This window comes from Hippoglossus hippoglossus, chromosome 19 (assembly GCF_009819705.1).
Source record: "Hippoglossus hippoglossus isolate fHipHip1 chromosome 19, fHipHip1.pri, whole genome shotgun sequence".
In the NCBI taxonomy this organism is placed as follows: Eukaryota; Metazoa; Chordata; class Actinopteri; order Pleuronectiformes; family Pleuronectidae; genus Hippoglossus; species Hippoglossus hippoglossus.
The window spans coordinates 12578070-12598956 of record NC_047169.1 but is presented as its reverse complement, the minus strand read 5'-3'; the positions used below and the strand labels follow the sequence as shown (position 1 = coordinate 12598956).

At 42.0% G+C, this 20887-nt stretch overlaps 2 protein-coding genes across 2 annotated transcripts; one reads left to right on the top strand and one right to left on the bottom strand.

The window, feature by feature from the left end:
* Window positions 1-9130: 9130 nt before the first annotated feature.
* On the top strand, window positions 9131-16136 carry LOC117752832 (ras-related C3 botulinum toxin substrate 1-like). Its single transcript, XM_034570501.1, has 6 exons — window positions 9131-9494; window positions 11302-11373; window positions 12040-12157; window positions 12679-12741; window positions 13905-14064; window positions 14645-16136. The coding sequence occupies exons 1-6, from the start codon at window positions 9460-9462 to the stop codon at window positions 14773-14775; spliced, it is 579 nt and encodes a 192-aa protein (XP_034426392.1). The 5' UTR covers window positions 9131-9459; the 3' UTR covers window positions 14776-16136.
* Window positions 16137-16353: 217 nt separating this feature from the next.
* On the bottom strand, window positions 16354-20517 carry crym (crystallin, mu). The gene is made up of 8 exons (XM_034570500.1): window positions 20176-20517; window positions 19949-20099; window positions 19440-19502; window positions 18657-18758; window positions 17318-17501; window positions 17054-17175; window positions 16893-16977; window positions 16354-16790 (listed from the first exon to the last, which is right to left on the bottom strand). The coding sequence occupies exons 1-8, from the start codon at window positions 20340-20342 to the stop codon at window positions 16717-16719; spliced, it is 948 nt and encodes a 315-aa protein (XP_034426391.1). The 5' UTR covers window positions 20343-20517; the 3' UTR covers window positions 16354-16716.
* Window positions 20518-20887: the final 370 nt, after the last annotated feature.

The following is a 20887-nucleotide window of genomic DNA, read 5'->3' as shown; positions in this document are numbered from 1 at the left end:
ACACTGCAAACCGCGGTGACGTCACGAAGCCACGCCCCCCCCCCCCCCCCCCCCCCATACACACACACACACACACACACACATTCTCCCTGATTTCAGAGGACACGTGTATTGACATTAACTATATAACCACAACATGTCTAACTCATAGGTTGTATAGAAATGGACTCCCCAAAAAGGGAAGCCAAACTGTCTCGATCGCCACCTGGTGGCTGGCTCTAGTACAGGTCATAATTCTCCTCCATGTTGGCAGATGTGACAAATTAAAAATACCAATATAAACATCAAGTAATTTTTCTCATAGATGATTCTGTCATTTTAAATACTACTTTTTGCGGTCATTTTGGCTTTGATTTGTTATTTGCCCTAAATGCAAAAAAAAAAAACGGGGTAAAACGTCATCAATCAATCAATCAATCAAATTTTATTTGTATAGCCCATATTCTCAACAATTCATGATTGACAGCTGAGACTGACCCACACTCGATTGGACCTTGCTATCGTGGATCCAACCCTAAATGAAGACTCAAAATGCAAATCCAATCGAAGATGTTTGTACATTTTGGCTTCATTTCTGGATAGTGGGAGGAAGTGGAGACGCATCGTCCATCTTTATGTACAGTCTTTGGGCGAACCCTAACCTTAGCCCAACCACACGTTACCGTGTACGTTTGTTTTTTCTATATTTATGACTTAGATGACGATCAGTTCAACAATTGATGCAGAAAACGAAGTTATTCCAAAGGGTTTCTACAATCTCTGCGTTATTGGTGCTTTTCTGTCTCTGACCTCATACATCTGACCCACACTTGTCATTGGTGATGTTATCTTGATTACAGCTTCCAAAAGCTCAGGACCAGCATGTATACTTCCTGCCTGTCCCTGTTTATGTGAGCTCATGTATTACTAAGGGTTTTCCAGGGAAGATCCCAGCCACGCCAGGAGTGATGCACTGACTGGTGGAATATGAAGGCCGGACCCAGCATGCAGTCAGAAGTTCAGGAAGGGAGTTGTGCTGAGGACTCTTTGTGCAGCAAAAGACCCGGGGGACAATGGAGGAAAGTTACAGGAAAGGAAGTGATGTGATCGGCCCACCCTCCTCCACCCTCACAGTGTTATGAAATCTGATCTGATATGTCAAGGGGCAAAAAATTGCTTTTGGTCACCCATTGACCCCCACACTTCCCACACACTGCGAATTGTGTATTTATCCTTTCGGCTCCAAGTTACCATTAACTACACAGAGCAGGTTGCAGTCCCATCATTAAGTTTGCTGATGACACGACCGTCATAGGCCTGATCACCGGCGACGATGAGAAGGCCTACAGAGAGGAGGTCAGAGCCCTGACATCTTGGTGCCAGGACAACAACCTCCATCTCAACGTCAGCAAAACAAAGGAGCTGATCGTGGACTACAGGAAGAGACAAGGAGTAGAACATGCCCCCCTCTCCATCAACGGGACTACGGTGGAGCGAGTCAGCAGCTTCAGGTTCCTCGGGGTCCACATCAGTGATGACCTGACCTGGACCAACCACACAGACTCCATCAGGAAGACGGCCAGACAGCGGCTCTTCTTCCTCCGCAGGCTGCGGAGGCTCAACATGGATGCCAGGATTCTCTGCAACTTCTACAGGTGCACCATAGAGAGTATCCTGACTGGCTGCATCACCGCCTGGTACGGCAGCTGCACCGCCCTCAACCGTAAGGCTTTACAGAGGGTGGTGAGGTCTGCCCAGCACATCACCAGGACGGAGCTACCATCCATGGAGGACCTCTACACCCAGCGGTGTAGGAAGAAGGCCAACCGGATCATTAAAGATCCCTTTCACCCCAGCCATAAACTGTTCTGCCTGCTGCCGTCTGGCCGACGGTACCGCAGCATCCGGGCCCGCACCACCAGACTCAGAGACAGTTTCATCCCCCAGGCCATAAGACTTTTAAACTCCTCCAATCTGTCATAACTCTGCACCTTAGCATATTTGCACATTGCATATTTGCACTATTGCACACACTTGCACTATTGTTTTTCTTTTTCTTTAGGTGTATATATATATTTAGATATGTATATTTTATTTTAAATTTTAAATTTTGATTGAGCATTGTTATAAGAGAGCCTGTGACCCAAGCATTTCATTGCAAGCGACTGCTTAATGTTATCGTTGTGCATATGACAATAAACTCTTGAATCTTGAATCTTTACAAGTTTAATTTTGTAACTACAAACCAGAGTAGCTCAATAGAAAATAATAAAGATGCTGAAAGGATTTTTATATATGTTATCATCAGGGCTTGTTTTTTGTGTAAATCAGGAGGATTACACAAAAACTACTGGACGGATTAGCTATGTGAAAGGATGTAGAATTTGTCAGGAAAGAAACCGTTATGTTTTGGTGCAGATCTAGATCAGGGGGCAGATCCAGGAACTTTAACATTTTCATTGATTTCTCAGGTAATAATTCATGAATCTTGAGGAATAAAATCAGCCATGTTTAGGGGACTGGTATTTATTTTGCAGATTTAGTGAATTTAAATGTAGTTTCATGAGGGAGTTGTTGGGCCCTGGCAGAGGGATGCATTCTTGTAGGTCTTCTTTTGTGGTGCAATTGTGGCGATGGGAGTCTGGGCCCCTGTCTTCAGTAGACCCCTTCGCCCATTTGGTTATCCCACCCTGAATGTGGGTGGATACAAAATTGGAAGCGGTTTTATTTCGTATAAAAGTCTGCATGCTTTAAAAATAGACTTTTGTTAGAAAATGATGACTTTTCTTTGCTCAAATGGAGATGAATTCATTGTATCAATTTGGTTTGTTGCTCTCCTCTGTGTGTGAGCTCAATACTTCTCTATTGAGGTTTTTAAGAAAAGCTTAACCTCTGCTACAACAGCAACATGATCTGCTCTTGTTTATCTTACTGACTGGAGACAGCATCCCTACTAATTGGCCATAGAGCATTAAATCACACTTTTTTCATATATTCTCATTATACATTTTAATTCCTACTTATTATATGGGATGTTACAAAATATACTATCAAACCAGACTCATTGTTCTTGTGAATTACACAGTGGGATTCAGAAAATGTCGGATTTTCCTATTCATCATGAAAAACTCTGCCTGTTATGCAACAAGTGTGGAGACAATAGGGTGTAAACACAGGACGTGTGTGCATTGTCTCAAACAGCAGGAATTACTTCAGCGTTCCTGGAAAAAGTGGAGCACAAAAACGCATTTCCAATCCATGCAACAATGCTAATGATATAATAGCCCTACATGTACACGCATGTTCAGTTCCACTCAGAGGGGAAAGGATGAAATGGCCAAATCTCATATGGTTGCCATGGTTTAATTACCTCAAAATGAGTTTCAGTCTCATCATCTGATCACATGTCACGTTAGGGATCCAAACGCTGCTCTCTCCGGGGACATAAATACTGAAAGAGCCTTTTCTGCATGATTCTCCCTTAGTCTGCAACTCCCAACGGATAGCAACATACTGTCAAAACAACTTTTCCACTCTTTCCTATAAATAGAACATTCATGGTTTCACTTGTTTTTCCCCTCTCAGGCTCCAGGCATAAACATATACTGACTCCACGGCGTTTGGTAGTTACAATTAATTTGCAGCATGTTCCCATAAATTCCTGTTCGCACTCCCTCAGAGGCCCACCTGCAGCGAGGACCCGAACATAGTTGATTTCATCCAGTATGACGTGAAACTTGGGGCGTTTATTGAGCACATCGGCAACCCTCTTCTTCTCTAATTTCTCGGCCTGCGCCTCTTCTCAGCATGTGCACAAAAAAGGAAAAGGGGTTTGCATATAGGAAGGAAAAGGCTGTCGGTTTTGGGAATAAACGTTCAGATGTCCGGACCAGAACAGGAAGAGGCTCCACTTCCAGTTAAAGTGCATGGAACCAAAAGGGTGGAGTCAAGCTCTCATCATCATACAAGTCAAGTATTTCCCTCTAATCAATAAAACACTTGAGTTCATTTATCTGTTGCTAGCAATGTGCACTGTGTTTACTAGGATTAAGGACATTTGGAAATGAAGCATTTATCCAATAAAAGAAGGGCAGAAAATATCTTCTGGCTCAAAGTTAAGATATCTCATCTCAAATTGCCTCTGGATTTAAATGGAAAAAGTTTAGAAAAAGTATGGGTCAGCCTCTCTGATTCATTTTTGAACCATAGACACGTTTTTCATCAGGCGCTATCTTTGCCAGCTCTGAAATTAAATTACATCTTACTTTACAAGCCAGCAGAAAATACTGCATGAAGGCGCTTGATGTTCGCTGTTAGCGGGTTTCTGCGAGGCAGCACGTGTCAACCACATCACAGCGTCTCATACACAAGTCCAGGGAGTGGATGGATGAACAGACCTCAAGCTCTTGTGTTTATATGCCACAGTCTGATTACAGTTGGGCGCACACACACACACACACACACTCTGAACTGTAGGATGATACATCAGTCTGCTGTTACGTCATGTCAAGAAAAATCCAGTGCATAATCAAGTTAAGATGTTATTTCACACAACTACTTTTCTCAGCGGCATTCTGCCATACTGCATCACTGTTTGGAAGCATTTAACAAAAAGAAAAAGAACATTATAGAGTGTGTTGAACTATCTTGTTCTTTAGTATCTTTGACGCCCTGTTGAAGTTGCAAAATGTAGACAATAATCTGCCATGGTGAGATGTTTTTGTCAGTAGCCTCTATAGTCGGCAAACTTTATCTTCACATGACTAAAGCTGTTTTCAGACATGAACTCCAGAAAATGAGCAGAAAATTGGGTGTGGACATTTTCTAAAATTTGCCTTTCTCATGTGAAGAACACAGTCATCAAAATAACCAGTGGAATCTGACAGAACGAATCCTGCTCCTCATAGAGCTCCATGCTCTGGCAGATAAACACACTCCCGGAATCCATCACAAATTCACACCCACTCTTCTCTAACTTTTTTGTTTTTCAGCATGTCGCCTCCTCAATGCCCAAACAAACCCAAGGTTTCATGCCCTGAACTTTTGTTGCACTCATCAAGGAAATGACCCTGTGCTGCATGGAACCGGATTCATCCGCAGCGCAACACTGGGCTACATTCGTGCGGCAGCCACATTGTGAGCAAATAAGCTGCTTCATGACCCATACTGTTATAATGAGGTACATGTTGAGCCATTCAGCATCAGAGATTTTTATTTAATTGATTCTGATTTATTTTGATCGAGACTCGATGATTATTCAATGCTACTGTCCTGTGGATGTTTGTCAAAATGGTGAAACATTGGTTCCTTGAGCATGAGAGCCTAAACAATACAATAACACATATTTATTTATTACAGTTTTTTATTAGCTGTTCATAACAGACGGACAAACAGCTTAATTTATACACACAATACAAACAAGTGGAATAAGGAGGACGGGGGTGTTACACTATCAAATTACTGTATGTCTGTGTCTCTATTTGACACATAAGCCGACCATAGGAACACATGCATGCGAGTGATGTTACCTCAACAGCAGCCACACTTCATTTATCACTTTACCTGTATCAGAGTGTTCTGGTGATGAGTGGTTACTGCAAATTTCATTTTGTGTTTGAACCTGAGAAATCCTGAATCCTGTGAAACCCAAGTGCGATAGTCTCACACACATTCCTGCTGATGCAAACACGCAAGAAAGTGACACACTTCCTTTCTCACAACGGTGCGGAGAGGAGGAGAGAAACTGGAGAAAGAGCAACACACACACAGAGTGAGGAGAAAAATGTGTGGGAACATCTTTCCAACTTTGAGCAACGTGCTGGGACCTTTGCTGATGTTCCGAGAGCAGCAGCATGTGACTCACCGCTCTGAAACTGACTGAATCTGATGGCAACAGTGACTCATAGCTGATTGTTTCAGGAAACAAAATTGCTTTGTGAATAGATGAGGCCGGATGTGATCACGCAAGCAGAAGTCCCTTTTTATCTCATGACTAAAGCTCCGCATATGTTGCATGTCACTGTTTGTTGCAGTGCGAGGAATTCTTCAAAAGAGCAGTTTTTATATCTGCTGCCGACGTCACATAAACACAGTTGCCTGAAACCAACCTGGAGTAAACTGTGCATCCTCCTGTCACGGCTTAACATGCAGTGGAAATCAGAGGTTTCGGGGAAGGGGGGGCATCTGGAGGCAGTTCATGGCTTCGAATAAAGGATAAAAGTAATTTACTTCTTTTGCTGAGACATTTTCAGGTGGAGTTTGGTTTTGCTGTACAGCCGCCGTACATGCAGATTATATGTGGGTTTAGCATCAGACTCCCCTCTCTTCAGCAAGAACACTGTGTGCAATACACTCTCTGTTTACAGTACATTACAATACACCACATCTGTATATGTGCAGTGTAATCCAACATGTGCATAGATTCTCACATCTGTTTACATCTAATGTATCTACTTATTCAATATGTGCATTTTCTGTTTACACTATGCATACAAATAACCACTTTTTTAAAACTTCAGGTAGTTTCTATACCTACATAGCATTCTGAATACTATTTGTGAGCTGTATTCAATGTAATTGTGTTGTATTGTTGTATTGTTGTATAACTTTTCTTGGTCTGAATGTGAAAGTGAAGTTGGAATCTTGGAATGAAAGCTTTTTGTGCAATTATGAGTATATACGTATAATATGTTAAGACCTACATGGGAGGTGAATGTTTTCTTTATACCAGCTGCACATTTGCAATGCCCCGATCCGTCCGTGCTGCTTATGTGCAGATAAACTCCAGAAATACATCCCATCCGCACTGAATGATTCATAGCAACACCAGTTATCTACATGATCTTATTACTGAAGTATATAGGCTTACATTGGTCGTGTGGAAAGCAGAGATAGCAGCAGCAGCGGCAGCAGAAGCCTCAGCTGTGTTCCGCCATCTGCTTCTCTGTGCTCAGTTCAGCTACATTGATGACATCCAGGGGAAATACCTATTCTCATCTTCCAGCTTTCACTCTATGTTGCTCTCTCCCCATTCAGTTATACAGCGGACATCCTGTGGACTCTATTGTGAGTGATAACATTACAGAGCACATTCAGGGCATTTGAGCGCTGATTGCCTGCAGTCTGTCAATCCGACTCCAACGCAAATGAGAAAGCCTCGTGACAGGGGTCATTAAATCCCTGTGATTATTTAGAGGACTAATGGTGGCACATAATGATCCGAGGAAATGTCTGAACTGCGGTTTGATGGAAGATGCATACGGACTCAGGGCGAGAGGGCGGCTATAGAGGAGAGACACTGCACAACAAGGCCAAGCCAACAAACACTCTCTTAAAGAAGTTCTGGCCTCTTAAAACAAACAGCAGGGGAAACAATTACAAGAGGAACTAGTCACAATTGGATGTTTGGTTGTATTTATAGCATTTAAAAAAGCCAAAACAGCTATGCTCCTCATTCTGCAATATGTTGTATACGCCTCGTTCCTCTTTAATGTCTTTACCCAGTTTGACGTCCCGAGGTCCTGCAGTGACTCCACTGTGTTTTACAGCCTCCCTGATGTGGCGACGAAAGGCCTGTTTATCCCTCATTAATCTCTCTGCCCTGCTTTTACCCCCCACTTAATGGTGACGTTTATCCAGTTAATGTGTTGTTTGCTGGAAAAATCCCCCAATAACATAATCCAGAGTCAAGGTTGTGTGCGCGTGCGTATGTGCGTGTGTGTGTGTGTGTGTGTGTGTGTGTGTGTGTGTGTGTGTGTGTGTGTGTGTGTGTGTGTGTGTGTGAGAGAGAGAGAGAGGATGCTGGACTGAGTGGTTGCCATGGAGCCAATGATTAATTGATGGAGGAATAAAACCATTACAGAGATGATGGCTGGAGACTAAAAGGCAGCGATATGAAGACAGGGAGGTTTCTAATCTTTTCATAACACTGTACTATACTGCTCTCTAGTGGACACAAGGAAACTGAGGCGTGAAGAAGCCAAACCGTTATTACAAGTAATTAAAGAGTTCAGATCCTCCACTTTTCAGAATTTTACAAAAACAAATCAACAGAATAGCTCTTTTCACAGCCATGTACAATTTTATTGGATTATTGATAGAAACACATTTGATACTGCATTTGTGGGGCTGCAGCACTTCGATCAAGTGCAACATTAAAATTCAACTTACACACCTATGCATTATCATTACTTATTTATTACAAAATAGATTATAACTTACAAGGTTTTAGTCTAATGTATTTTTATAAGTATAGAAGTATAGGCATATGTTAGGCATATATTAAGTCTAATTATTCATTGAAGTAAGATGAGAATTTTTTGAGTTCTTATGCTTGATATGATAATTTTTGTTATTTACTAAATTTTAATTGTTGTATTCCATGTTTTTTCTTACATCACTAAATTAACCAGTGTGGCGCTACTTCACGATCAGTGTTCTTATTTTAACCAGTAGATGATGGGTTCTGTGTGGATAATAACCAGTAGATGATGGGCTCTGTGTGGATAATAACCAGTAGGTTAGGGGTTCTGTGTTGATAATAACCAGTAGATGATGGGCTCTGTGTGGATAATAACCAGTAGATGATGTGCTCTGTGTGGATAATAACCAGTAGATGATGGGTTCTGTGTTGTTACCGGTAGATGATGGGATCTGTGTGGATAATAACCAGTAGATGATGGGTTCTGTGTGGATAATAACCAGTAGATGATGGGCTCTGTGTGGATAATAACCAGTAGGTTAGGGGTTCTGTGTTGATAATAACCAGTAGATGATGGGCTCTGTGTGGATAATAACCAGTGGATGATGGGTTCTGTGTGGATAATAACCAGTAGATGATGGGCTCTGTGTGGATAATAACCAGTAGATGATGGGCTCTGTGTGGATAATAACCAGTAGATGATGGGATCTGTGTGGATAATAACCAGTAGATGATGGGATCTGTGTGGATAATAACCAGTAGATGATGGGTTCTGTGTGGATAATAACCAGTGGATGAGTGGTTCTGTGTGGATAATAACCAGTGGATGATGGGCTCTGTGTGGATAATAACCAGTAGATGATGGGCTCTGTGTGGATAATAACCAGTGGATGAGTGGTTCTGTGCTGTTGCCGGTAGATGGCGGGTTTTGACGCTCCTCTCTGACCGGATGTGACTCTCAGGGATCTCGGGAGCTGCAGCTTCTCTAACTGAGGGCGTTTTTTCTCTCCCTCAATCTTGACCATCTTGTCTCCAAACTAGTTGTTTTGTCTTGCCCCGGGTGTTTCCCTGCCTGGTTCACTGCCCCGGTGCTTCGGAGGCTCCTGTTGCCGAGGAGAAGACGACTCAAACCGGATTACCTCCGCAAAAGACGAACATATTTGAACTTTCCGGTCGCGGTCCCGTTATTCCTCTCGCTCTGTACTTTCCAGGCCACACGGGGCTGACGGCCTTATCTGTTAGCACGCTAAGCTAACCGAGGAGCACACCGAGCCGGTCCGATGCAGGCCATTAAGTGTGTGGTGGTGGGGGACGGGTGAGTTCAACTGGCATTTTATTCAATCCTCACTTTGATCATCGATGCTGTTAGAAAATGTCCCGGGTTTGTTCGGCCCGGTCGGCGACGGGCTGTTGGACCCGGCTCCCAACAGTTGGCCGTGGATAACAAGCCAACATGGGCGACAGCTGCTGTTGTGTCCCCGCTCTCCAGTTCAGCTGGGTCAGACAGATTGATCCACACGCCCCGGTTCGGTGTGACTGGAGGGAGCTCAGCGTGTCCTGGATTTAACAAGAGATAAATATGTGTGTGTGTGGGTGTTGTTTGCACCGATCATCTGTTTTTAGCCTCGGATCAAACAGCAGAACTCAGTAACTTTGATATTGAATTCACAAACTATAACATATCTAAATAATCCTGTGTCTACTATATAAGTTATTTATTTTATTACAAACTGGAATAACGACAATCAAACGCACCATTACTTATAATGCGTCAAACGTGTAAAAGCTTTGTTTGAATTATTATTAGTTAATCTGGTTTATGATAAAATAGTTTTCTGACAAGGTGTAGTGCAAAATCTAACGATTAAAAGCAGCTTACTTTCGTTTTATTTTGAAATACACTGAAGAATGGAATGCTTATCTGAAAGATTTTTTATAGAAAAGATTTTTTATTGTAGATTCAAAGTACTTTACTTTATTACTTTATTTGAAAGGGGCATTAAATATGCCAGAGTTGGCTAATTTTCATCTGTAGTCCCTGGACAGGCAATACAAGTGCATATGTTATGAATAAGAGCATTGAAACTATAGAAACACAAGTAGAGCCAACCTCACATAGAAGCAAGAGGAAGAGCTCTTAAAATGCACAAAAGGAACAATACGACAACAATAAACAAATAGCAAGACAACACAATATCAATATATATATATATATATGTGTACATTGACAAGAGAGCAGCTGCCAACCTGAGCATAATCATGTAAGACAACAGATAACAAAAAGACAAAAAACATTATAGTATTCACAGTTTTGATTTATGATAAGCCATGCTCTTAGTGTGGAGGTCAGGGCTTCTCAAAGGGGGGTCCGGGGTCCTTGAGGGGGGTCCCCGGCAAAAAAAAAGGACTCATTTATTTTCACAGTGATTTCATTTATAACTAACACACTGATCCAATGTATGAATATTTTGGTGCTAAATTCCGTACCGTTCCTGTAATAAAACATCTAAAAGCAATAATCTGGTCAAATGGGGGGTCCATGTTCTATCTGTGTCAGTTCAGGGGTTGATGACGAGCAAAAGTATGAGAACCACAGCATTAGATGGTTCTCATTAATGGATGAAATTTAATCTTTTATGTATACAAATAAATATCTGAATCATAAATGATCAGATTTATTAAAAAACAGAATGTATTTCACCTCTACAATGTATTTTGTCATATATCCATATAGTTGATATATACTGTATATATAGTCCAAGATGTTATTGATCAGTCATGTTTAAAAAAAAAAAAAAAGCTTTTAAAATATTAACACTAACTTCCTGAAGGGTTAAATATTTAAAAGGAGGTAATAGGCTGCACACACACTCTTGAAATAAAGGATACACCCACAATAAAGATAAAGGTTTATTTCCATTTCCTTGTTCCTTGTCATTAACCATTGATCCTCCTAATCAGAGGAGATGCGTTAAACTTGCATCACAGGATAAATATCACTTTATTGCTGTTTTAGTGTCACTCAAGAGTTTACTTTAACAATTAAAACTAACAGAATAAGTGTAACTGGAACAGCAATCTTCTATCATTGTATTTTCTTACTCCTGTCTTTCTCCTCCCAGGGCTGTGGGTAAAACATGCCTGCTCATCAGCTACACTACCAATGCCTTCCCTGGAGAGTACATCCCCACCGTGTAAGTAACACACAGACGCACCTCTCATGAACATCTGTGGCGTAGAGATGGAAATGTAGCGACGTTCAGGTGACGGAGCCCGTCCACCAGACAGGAAGCAGCATCTCTTCGCTGTATTATACACAAAGATTTAATGTGTCATAAGCCGTTTTCAGACATGGATTCGCCCGTGGCAATTTGGTCCAGACGTTTTTTCGGATTATGTCTTTCGCATATGAAGAAAGCAGCAGGAGATTGTCCAAGTCCGACGTGTTTACATCAACAGGAAAATGTGCGGAACATATAAGCGAGGGGTGGTGTCTGGGTAGAGCATGCAAGACGCACGACTTAATGTTGTTTACAGCACATTGACACCAGCATCGGCCTTTATCACCAAGTCTTTCCAACTTGACATCTTAGGCGCCGTATTCTACGTGTGTGGCAACTCTTTTTCCATCCTGACTTTTTTTATTCTTCCAGTTATGCGTCCGTTGTGCGTTAGAAACATCATCAACACGCCCACTCACTCACTATGAATTTTCCAGACATTGTCCTGCTGTATTGGGATTGGCAGGAAAAGTTCCCGAAAACGTCTGGAGCAACTGAATCGGACATTTGCAGTCTACACAAGTTGTTTTTCCTTCTTCTTTTTTTTTACAAACCTAATATTCGCCTTTCTTCCATTAGCTTCGACAACTACTCTGCCAATGTGATGGTTGATGGGAAACCAGTCAACCTGGGCCTGTGGGATACAGCAGGACAGGAGGACTACGACAGACTCAGGCCACTCTCCTACCCACAGACAGTATGTGTACACTTTTTGCATTTGCACACACACACACACACTCGTAGCAACAACTGCCTGCCTCTGTCTGCTGGCCTGCACAGACCAGTATCAGCCGGACAATGTTGGCCTGAATGCTGTTTTCACGTTGATTTGGAGTTATTCACTGGCCTGGATTACTTAGGGCAGAGTCTGTGCACGCAGCAGAGACGAGCCTTGTATCCACAGTACCTATACACTGCCTGAAGGACGGCTGAAGGAAGTGAAAGGGAGCTCTTGTTTGGCCTCTTTGTCCTTTGACCAACAAACTGGTCTTTGTGCCAGAGACTTGCAGGGAGCTGAAAGTGGGAGTCAGCTTGTATTTTACCAACAAGACCAGTCCAGAGCTACATTTGTGAATCGTTTTGATTTAATTTATAACTTTTATTTCTAATCGTTATTTAAGATCAAATGTTTAGAACAGAAACATCAAGCTTTTACTTTAATATTAAAAGTATGTCTCTTTTAATGTAACGACTAATGGTGTCATATTTCTTCCTCAGGACGTGTTTCTGATTTGCTTCTCTCTCGTCAGTCCAGCTTCCTTTGAAAACGTCCGTGCCAAGGTGAGAACAGCCTGATCTTTCAAAGTGTTGCCTTTGCCAGTGAGGATCATTTGAATGCCTCTGTCCCCAAATCCCAAATACTCATGATCTGTTTTCCATAAAGTTTCATGGTCTGATCAGCTTGGGCGGAGAAAGAACTGACTCACAGATCCAGATGTGGCATTTTGGCCACTCGCCAGGATTTCAAACAATTTTTCCATTTTTCAGACATAGCTCTGAAAGTAAAAGATAGAAAAACTAGATGTGCACTTTAAGGGATTCAAAATGAACTCAAAATGTGGACTAAACATTTTAAATGTTCTCTTTGATGTAAACTTACAGCCATAAAAAAACGAGACAAGTTTATAACCAGCCCAGTTGTTGTGATGATGCAACAAAATAAATAAAAGTTAAACGCAATGGGTCACGAACAAAAGACAGAGTTTTGTGACGTTGTGAATAAGCATGGCAACGTGGAAGTTGTATTCTTGATCACCATTGTTGTCACTGCAGACAGTTGGTCCCTATTAGGCTTCTTTCAGTGTTAACTGTTTAGAGGTTTTTTTACAGGGATCTTTATCATCCACAGAGGTCTCCTCCTGATTATTATATCAGGTAAAAATACAGACTAAAATTATTTTCATATCATTCATTTAATTTTAAAATGTCCACCTTAAAATTCAGTGTTTCTGTGAAGCTGTTTGGCCAACACTGGTGGCTGTAAGTTGAGCTGCTGCTATCATTTGCTCAGCTTTCTTCTCTGATAACTTAAGTTCCAGACGTCTCATGGCTAAAATCCTTCATCTGGTTCAAATATATAGTAAAAATTGCAAAACAGCTTACCTAATTAACATATTGTTGTATTTAATAGAGGTTTAGTCGTCTTTTGGACATTTGAATGTTAAGAGTTTGCAGATTATGTCCGTTTTAAATTGAAACAGACAATCTTAGGTGTTCTGTGGGTCAAGTAACGGGAGTAAACGTCATACATCGTAACAATGACACTGAGAACTGTTCAGTGTTGGTGGAAGTTTGAGTCTCCGAGTTCCTCAAAGGTCAAATCATGTCGAGTTTGGATGACAACCAGGAAACTGAGGGGAAAAATCTGTTCTTGTAGCAACACACCCACATTCCACCCAGTCCATCTGCATCCTGCAGCCTCTGACTCTGTCCCCCTCCTGCAGTGGTACCCCGAGGTGAGACACCACTGCCCCAACACACCCATCATCCTGGTGGGCACCAAGCTGGACCTGAGAGACGACAAGGACACGATCGAAAAGCTCAAGGAGAAGAAACTGGCGCCCATCATCTACCCTCAGGGCCTGGCCATGGCTAAAGAAATAAGTCAGTTCAAGCACAGCACGTTCACTAATCCAATTTTTAAATCAGAGTGCATACTGTTAATATTTCAAACTGATGGAGTCCTTTTTGCTACATACTGGCAACAGGAAATATGCCTCATTTCACCATCATTCCATTTACATGAAATATTCATGGTCTGGTCTGCAAGTTACACACAGCCATGAAATGCATGTTTGGTGAATGGTGTCTAATGACACATAGTGGAGACAGGAGTTGATACACAATGTGTAATTCATCACGTCCACCGCCACACACACAAGCATGAAATGACATCTTACTCATTCATGCAGCGTCCGATGGTAGTGACAGCACACAGTGTCGTTGACATTGTGAGTTAAGGCGTTTTTCAGCTTTCTCCTTGATTTCTCAGGGAATAGTTAATGGATCATCTTGATCATCTTAAAAATACGGATGTAGTCAATTTAAATGTAGTTTTTTTTTTTATTTGTGATTTTGTTTTTGTTATAGCATTTATATATGGAATACTTTTGAACTCCAGTGTAAAGAAATCCATCTAATTGCTGAATTGTTGATTTTTGTTTCGCTCCCCTTTGGCCACCAGGTTCAGTGAAGTATCTGGAGTGCTCAGCTTTGACACAGCGCGGCCTTAAGACGGTGTTTGACGAAGCCATCAGGGCGGTGCTGTGCCCCCCACCCGTCAAGAAGAGGAGGAGGAAGTGCAAAATCTTGTAAAGGAGACACAAAGGTGGAGCAGAAAATATGGTTTCAGTCAGAACTCGCCTACTCAGAGGGAAGACGATGATATCGGGGTTCACCCCAAATATCTGTTCAATCCCTGTGTCCTTGCGTTTGGAGAAGCTCTGGTAGATCAGACTTCCATCTGAAAGAACGTCACAGATTTAAGAAGCGCTGGTGGTTCTCAGTCAGGTCTGACCGGTGGTTTCTTAAATCTGTGTTGCCCTTTCAGATAGACAGGAATTAAGTAATTTTGCTATAGGCCTTGGGGGGAATGTGAGGGTGGGGGGATTTGATTTGGGATCTGGGATTGATTAACGAGTTAGAAGGAGGATTGTAGAAGAAACACATTGTGAAGAAACACTACTTGAACGTGAATTTATCATGAAATGACCGTAGATTTAACTCTAGTTCAGAAGGAGGTCCTGCACTGCGCTCTATCCCTTACACGAGAGATTTCTGCTGCCTTAATGAAATTATAACTTTTCAGAAACAGTTTTTTAGAAGCTCAAATTTCTCCTTTTTTTAAGTGTCAGCTGATTGAAGGACCGTTTTGTTTACACGAGTCATCCGATGAGACTGAGGTGCTGCCAAAACCCAGTCAGTGGTCATCACTGTAGTCACTCCATAAACACTAAAATGTAATTTTTTTCTTCCTTTACTTTTATTTTAAACTGCATTTAATGTCATTTATGAAGAAATGTTTTAACCCTGATATTATTAAATTGACTCATAGCGCCGTCGTCGTAGCAGCTGCTAAGAGAAGTATTAATTAAAACACAAGAGTTATTAGTTATTTTGTTTTGTTCCTAAAAGCTTTCTAGATGAATACATTGCTCTCTTCTCACTACGTGTTAAATGAAGACAGTGTTTTTTGACTTGTTTTGATCATGTGAAGGTGCACTGCCGCCACAGTTGTTGTGCTGGCTCATTGTCTATTTATATGTTACGGTTATCATTTCACATTTTCACAATTTGCTCTAAAACCGCTTTGAACATTCAGGCTTTTAATGAAGTAAAAGACACTCACATTGTTTGCATAATGGTGTGCAACCATGCTCTTGTGACCCCATCTATCACTGTTTTATGAGCCAGCGTATCAGCACTCGAGGGTTGTTACTCCTTTTACTGTCTTTGTTGTTCAATGCGACCTTCAGCAGATGACTTTTATTATGAAATGAGCATGGATCAAACTGTATAGGGGCCCTGTTCAACCACCTTAAATCTGGACTCATGGTATTAGTGTTTCAACGGCACGTAGGGAGTGCACACTCAGATTTCTTGCTAAATGTGGTTTAATTTTCATATAGTAACTTGCTGATTTTTTTTTTTAAAGCAAATAAATTCTTTGAAAATGCTCTGTTGTGTTTTATATCTTTTGTCCAAACACAGAAAAGTACAGGGAAGTAAGATTTAAGAGTGCAACAAATTTTATTTAGCACATAAAATATTAGAAAATTGTGACATTCAATGCTAAATAGCAAATGTTGACACATTTCGTAGACTGTATATAAAGATTGGACAACACGACTGCTACCATAAGTGAAGCCAACTCATCTTGATCGCCCCCTTGTACCTGGCTGCAGGAGAGGGCATTAACCCCTGCCTCCTCCATGTTAGCAGATGGTGCATGCACAAACAAAAAAGTCAAAGTATATGTGAATACTTTGACTTTCTTAAACGGAGTTTCTGTCATTTTAGGTAGTTCTAATAACATATGTATATTCAAGTGTTACTTTTTTGTTATTTGATGCTATAGAAAAACATTAACATGCTTAGGAAATTATGAGTTTTCTGTTAATTGACAATATGATCTATCGACTTGTTACCGCAGCTTTAAATATACAGTTCTATGTTGATGATCAGTTAGGTTATACAGCAGGACTTCAGCTTGTGTGACGCAGGGGTAAAACCCAGAGACTGCAAAGCAAGGTTACTTCATGGTTGGCTGTGTTTGGCTTTCCATTGGTCAAACACTAGCTTGGCAGACACTGCATCCTCAACTCCCATTCCTGTTATAAAAAACAACCAATTCAGTCACACAGAATATCATGAAAACATTTAAAACCTGTCCTGACACCGGAAAATACTTTCCACATGATGGCAGAGCTTACCGAGGGATTTGAACACAGTTGTCTTCTCTCTGTGAGCGGGTTTAGTCCCATTAATAACGTCTCCAAGCTCTGCAAACATCTCCGCCTGAAAACCACACAATCCACAATCAGATTCTGCAAAGGGAACCAATAACACACACATCAGTCAATAAGTGACTGACCCCAGAGAGAATGACGTCACCGGACTCGGCCATCGCTCCCTCTCTGCTGTCAGCGTACACCACGGCCTCCTTCATCAACACGTCGTCCAGCTCCCGCCAGTCCGGCCTACAGGCTCCAACTGCTGCTCAGCAACAGGAGAGAAACAGTTTATGTACAGAATTTTTTTTAAAACACCTAAACACTGAGTTTGGGTCATTTTTATTGGTGCTAATCTCACATATTTCCTCTTTATTTCTGTTAATGTGTTTATTCTTTCTTCCCACCTGCCACGTGGGCTCCTGGTTTGACCCACTGACCAAACAGTACCGGCTCAGTAGATCTGGTTACTGTCACTATGGCGTCCGCTCCCCTCACCGCCTCCTCTGCTGAGACACAAAGCGTCACAGGACCCCGGACCGAGTCCCTGAACCTCTCAGCTCTCTCTTTCGTGTGGCTCCACACACGAACCTGGGGGTGAAGAACCAGGGTGAGTGAAACAGTTTACAACGAGAAAACAAACAAACAATATATCAACCAATCACAGACCTCATTTCAACAGTACTGACCCAGAAAGTCAAAATGTAGGACATCATTGTGGACGTGATAAGCCTGCACACACTGGGCAGCACTGGAGAGGATGTAAAATCAGATTTCAGTGCTCAGGCTGGTTTTGAATCTTTCACTTTGCTCAAATTTAAACTTGGAAATTAATCATAGACTGTATATAAACAATGATGTCGACTCCAGGTCCGAGTGAAGCACATGAGGAACTGCTTGACACCTGTATTCTCACAAATGACCAGCAGAAGGCGACTCTCCTGGTCGATCCTACCTCTCACTTGATTTATGTCAGTAAACATTTTCCCGAAGGAGTTTATGGTCTCGATCAATAGGTTCAAGTTTCCTTCAATACAGCATGATGCTCATTTAGTAAATTGTGGTCCCATTTAGAATCAAATAAATGATAAATCATAGAATCCGATGGGGCATGGATACAGTGTGATTGACAGCTAGTACTGCCAAATGGGTTAAGGTTCATTCTGGTTTTTAAAAAATCAACGTGGCACTTGCTGAGATACAATAACTCAAGGCTTCTCAGTGTCACTTCACTAACCAATGTGTTACGTCACGGTGGAATGTCACTTAAAATGTACGCTGCCGCTTTACCTTTCCACTGTAGTGGTGTGTAAACAAATTTGTTAAATGTTCAGTTACCTAAAGCAAGAGCGGTGTCAGTCCAACAAGAAATCAAATCAACATCCCAAAATGCTGAGCTACAGACTACCTTAAATATAATTTTAAAAAGTTGGCAGAGCGGCTTAAGGTTTGTTTGTGTCTCTGTCAATATCTAACTGGTTACAGAGGAACAGGTTTTACATTTTACATTACAAATCTGTCTATTAAGTCCCTCTGGTCTCAGCTTTCATGAATAATGAGCTTAATAACAAGATACATAGTACACTCTTATAATGTGGTATGTTTTTGTATGTTGTCAGGAAAATACCTTGTTGTAGCATGAAACACATTTTGCTATAACAATAAACAGGTAACTCGACACTGTTTTTTTTTTTCTTTTCTTTTCTTACGTGGCAGCATCACACCTTTGTACTTTTCTAACAGTACCTCTTTAAAGGAGAACATTTCAGTGAAGACATTGTAATGACTCAGGGCCTGGATGCCGGTCCCCAAGATGGCCAGCACCTCGGCCTCTGGACGCATCAGCAGCTGCACAAGGAAAACACACAATGACAAATCCAAGAGAGTCAAAGTTAGAAGAATAGAGCAACAATAGAACACAGGCAGCCACTGAGAACTGAAGCTTTGAAAAGGGAAGGGACTTAAACAGCTTAACCTTTGTATCTGTTTCCTTTCTTATATTGTAACCTGAACAAGGTGTGTCATAACCAGCAGGCAACTTGTTTGCTTGCACGCTTGTTGAAACATGTGAAAGCGATATCTACTGAGTTTATACTGAATTCTGCCTGCATGTCTACTGAAGACGTTAAAATCTTTATGGACAGCCACTGACAGAAGTAGGATTTCTGACCGTGACAGACGGTCTGTGTGTTTGCGTAGCAGAGAGAAGGAGAGTGAGGCAAAGAGCGCATTCCTCTCAAATTTTTGTTAGCAGCTCTAATTATAGGATACTCACCGACACACACACATTTTCTATCTGCACACGAAGCACTCTCTCATAGGGGATGTCAGTATTGGCAGGTTATTAAAGGGGATGGCTTTTGGATGATTTTGGTTTACAAATTACCTACTGGTCATCACAATAATGGCTTAAATTTATCATTTTTTTAAAAATTATTCAGAAGCAATGATGCTAACCCCCCCAGCCCCGAGGAATCTGGGCTGAACCGGATGCCTTACAGTTCAAACTGTTGCCCTCTGACACTTTACCTTGGCAGAGATTGCAGAGACTGCAGCTGTCCTCATGCTTGTGATGACCTCTCCATCAATGACCTGCAGGTTGTAGAAATGTTATAGAAAAATGTTTTATTACCTCCCCCAAGAAGGTTTTGTTCTTTAGCTAGCAAGATTACGCAAAAAAAAAATACTCAAACAATTTTCATGAAACATGTTGGGTGGATGTGGTATGAGCCAGAAATGAGCCCATTAAATTGTAGTGTGGGTCTTGATCAGGGGGCAGAGTCAGGCTTCTCTTTCTCTTTAACATTGCAAGATAGGGTGTTTCTCAACATTTTTCTTGAATTCTCCGACAATGATTCGTCAATCTTGATGAAAGAAATCAGGCATGTTTAAGGGACAGATATTGTTGTGTGTGTGTGTGACAATCTAGTGAATGTAATTGTGGTAAGTGGAAAGTTGGGCCTTGGCCGAGGTTTGCACTCAGCTCTAGTTTTCATCTTTTTGTCCGAGTCACTCATGCATGGGCCAGTTTTACTCACAGCTTTGACATTCCCATACTCTGGATCCAGCAGCACCACTGTGGCCTGAGTGGCTGGCAGAGTGGAACCAGCCTCCCTGTTGTAGAAACACACAAACTTTGTGCTCAGGACTCCAACTTTCTCCATGTAGGTCGGCATCAGCCCCAGGAACCTGTGCAGGTGAATAAGTGTTAGCAGCAACCGCAGCGTGTTAACGATTCACTTTCAGTGAAGACGAGCAGACGTACCCGCGGTGTTTCTGCAGGGCCACTGTGGTGCGAACCGGCTGGATCACCTCAGCGCTGTCCCGCCTGGAGAACTGACCCAGAGCCTCCTCCAGGCGCGGCACCAGGGCGCTGTAAGTCAGCAACTCTCTGACTTCGTCTTCCCAAATGACAACAGGTGGGTCGGACATGGCTGAATGTTGCCTCCGCGATTCAAATGAGTTCAAGCCAAGTCCGAAGTTCACTGGAAATCGGATCTCACCTCAACGCTCCTTGCGCAAAAAACAGGCAGAACCAAGTTATGTGCGCAAAGAGCAAACGTAACTGTTTGACAACTTCAGAACATGCGGATGTCTCCGTGGTCAGTGTGTGTGCGAGTTTGTGTCGGTGTGTGTGTGTGTGTGTGTGTGTGTGTGTGAGAGAGAGAAGGGGGGATGTTCAAGAGCTGCCGTAGCACTATGGTAAGAATGGAGATGTGGAACCGGGAGGGCAGGCTTTAGAAGTAGTAACGCCGGGTTCACACCGGTCTCGAAAGCGCCGCGCCGAACCAGGGGGTTAGGGTCCGCCTCCTTTCCGCCCCCATGTTACTCAATTGGGCTGTTCACATGGGCTCGCGCTCTGCGTCTGTTCTATTTTTTCTATCGCGCCAGAAAACCCACTGAAAATGACATATTACATATGATATAAATGATCAAATATGCATCCCATACTTTGGATTTCCCTGCTGTTCTCCTGG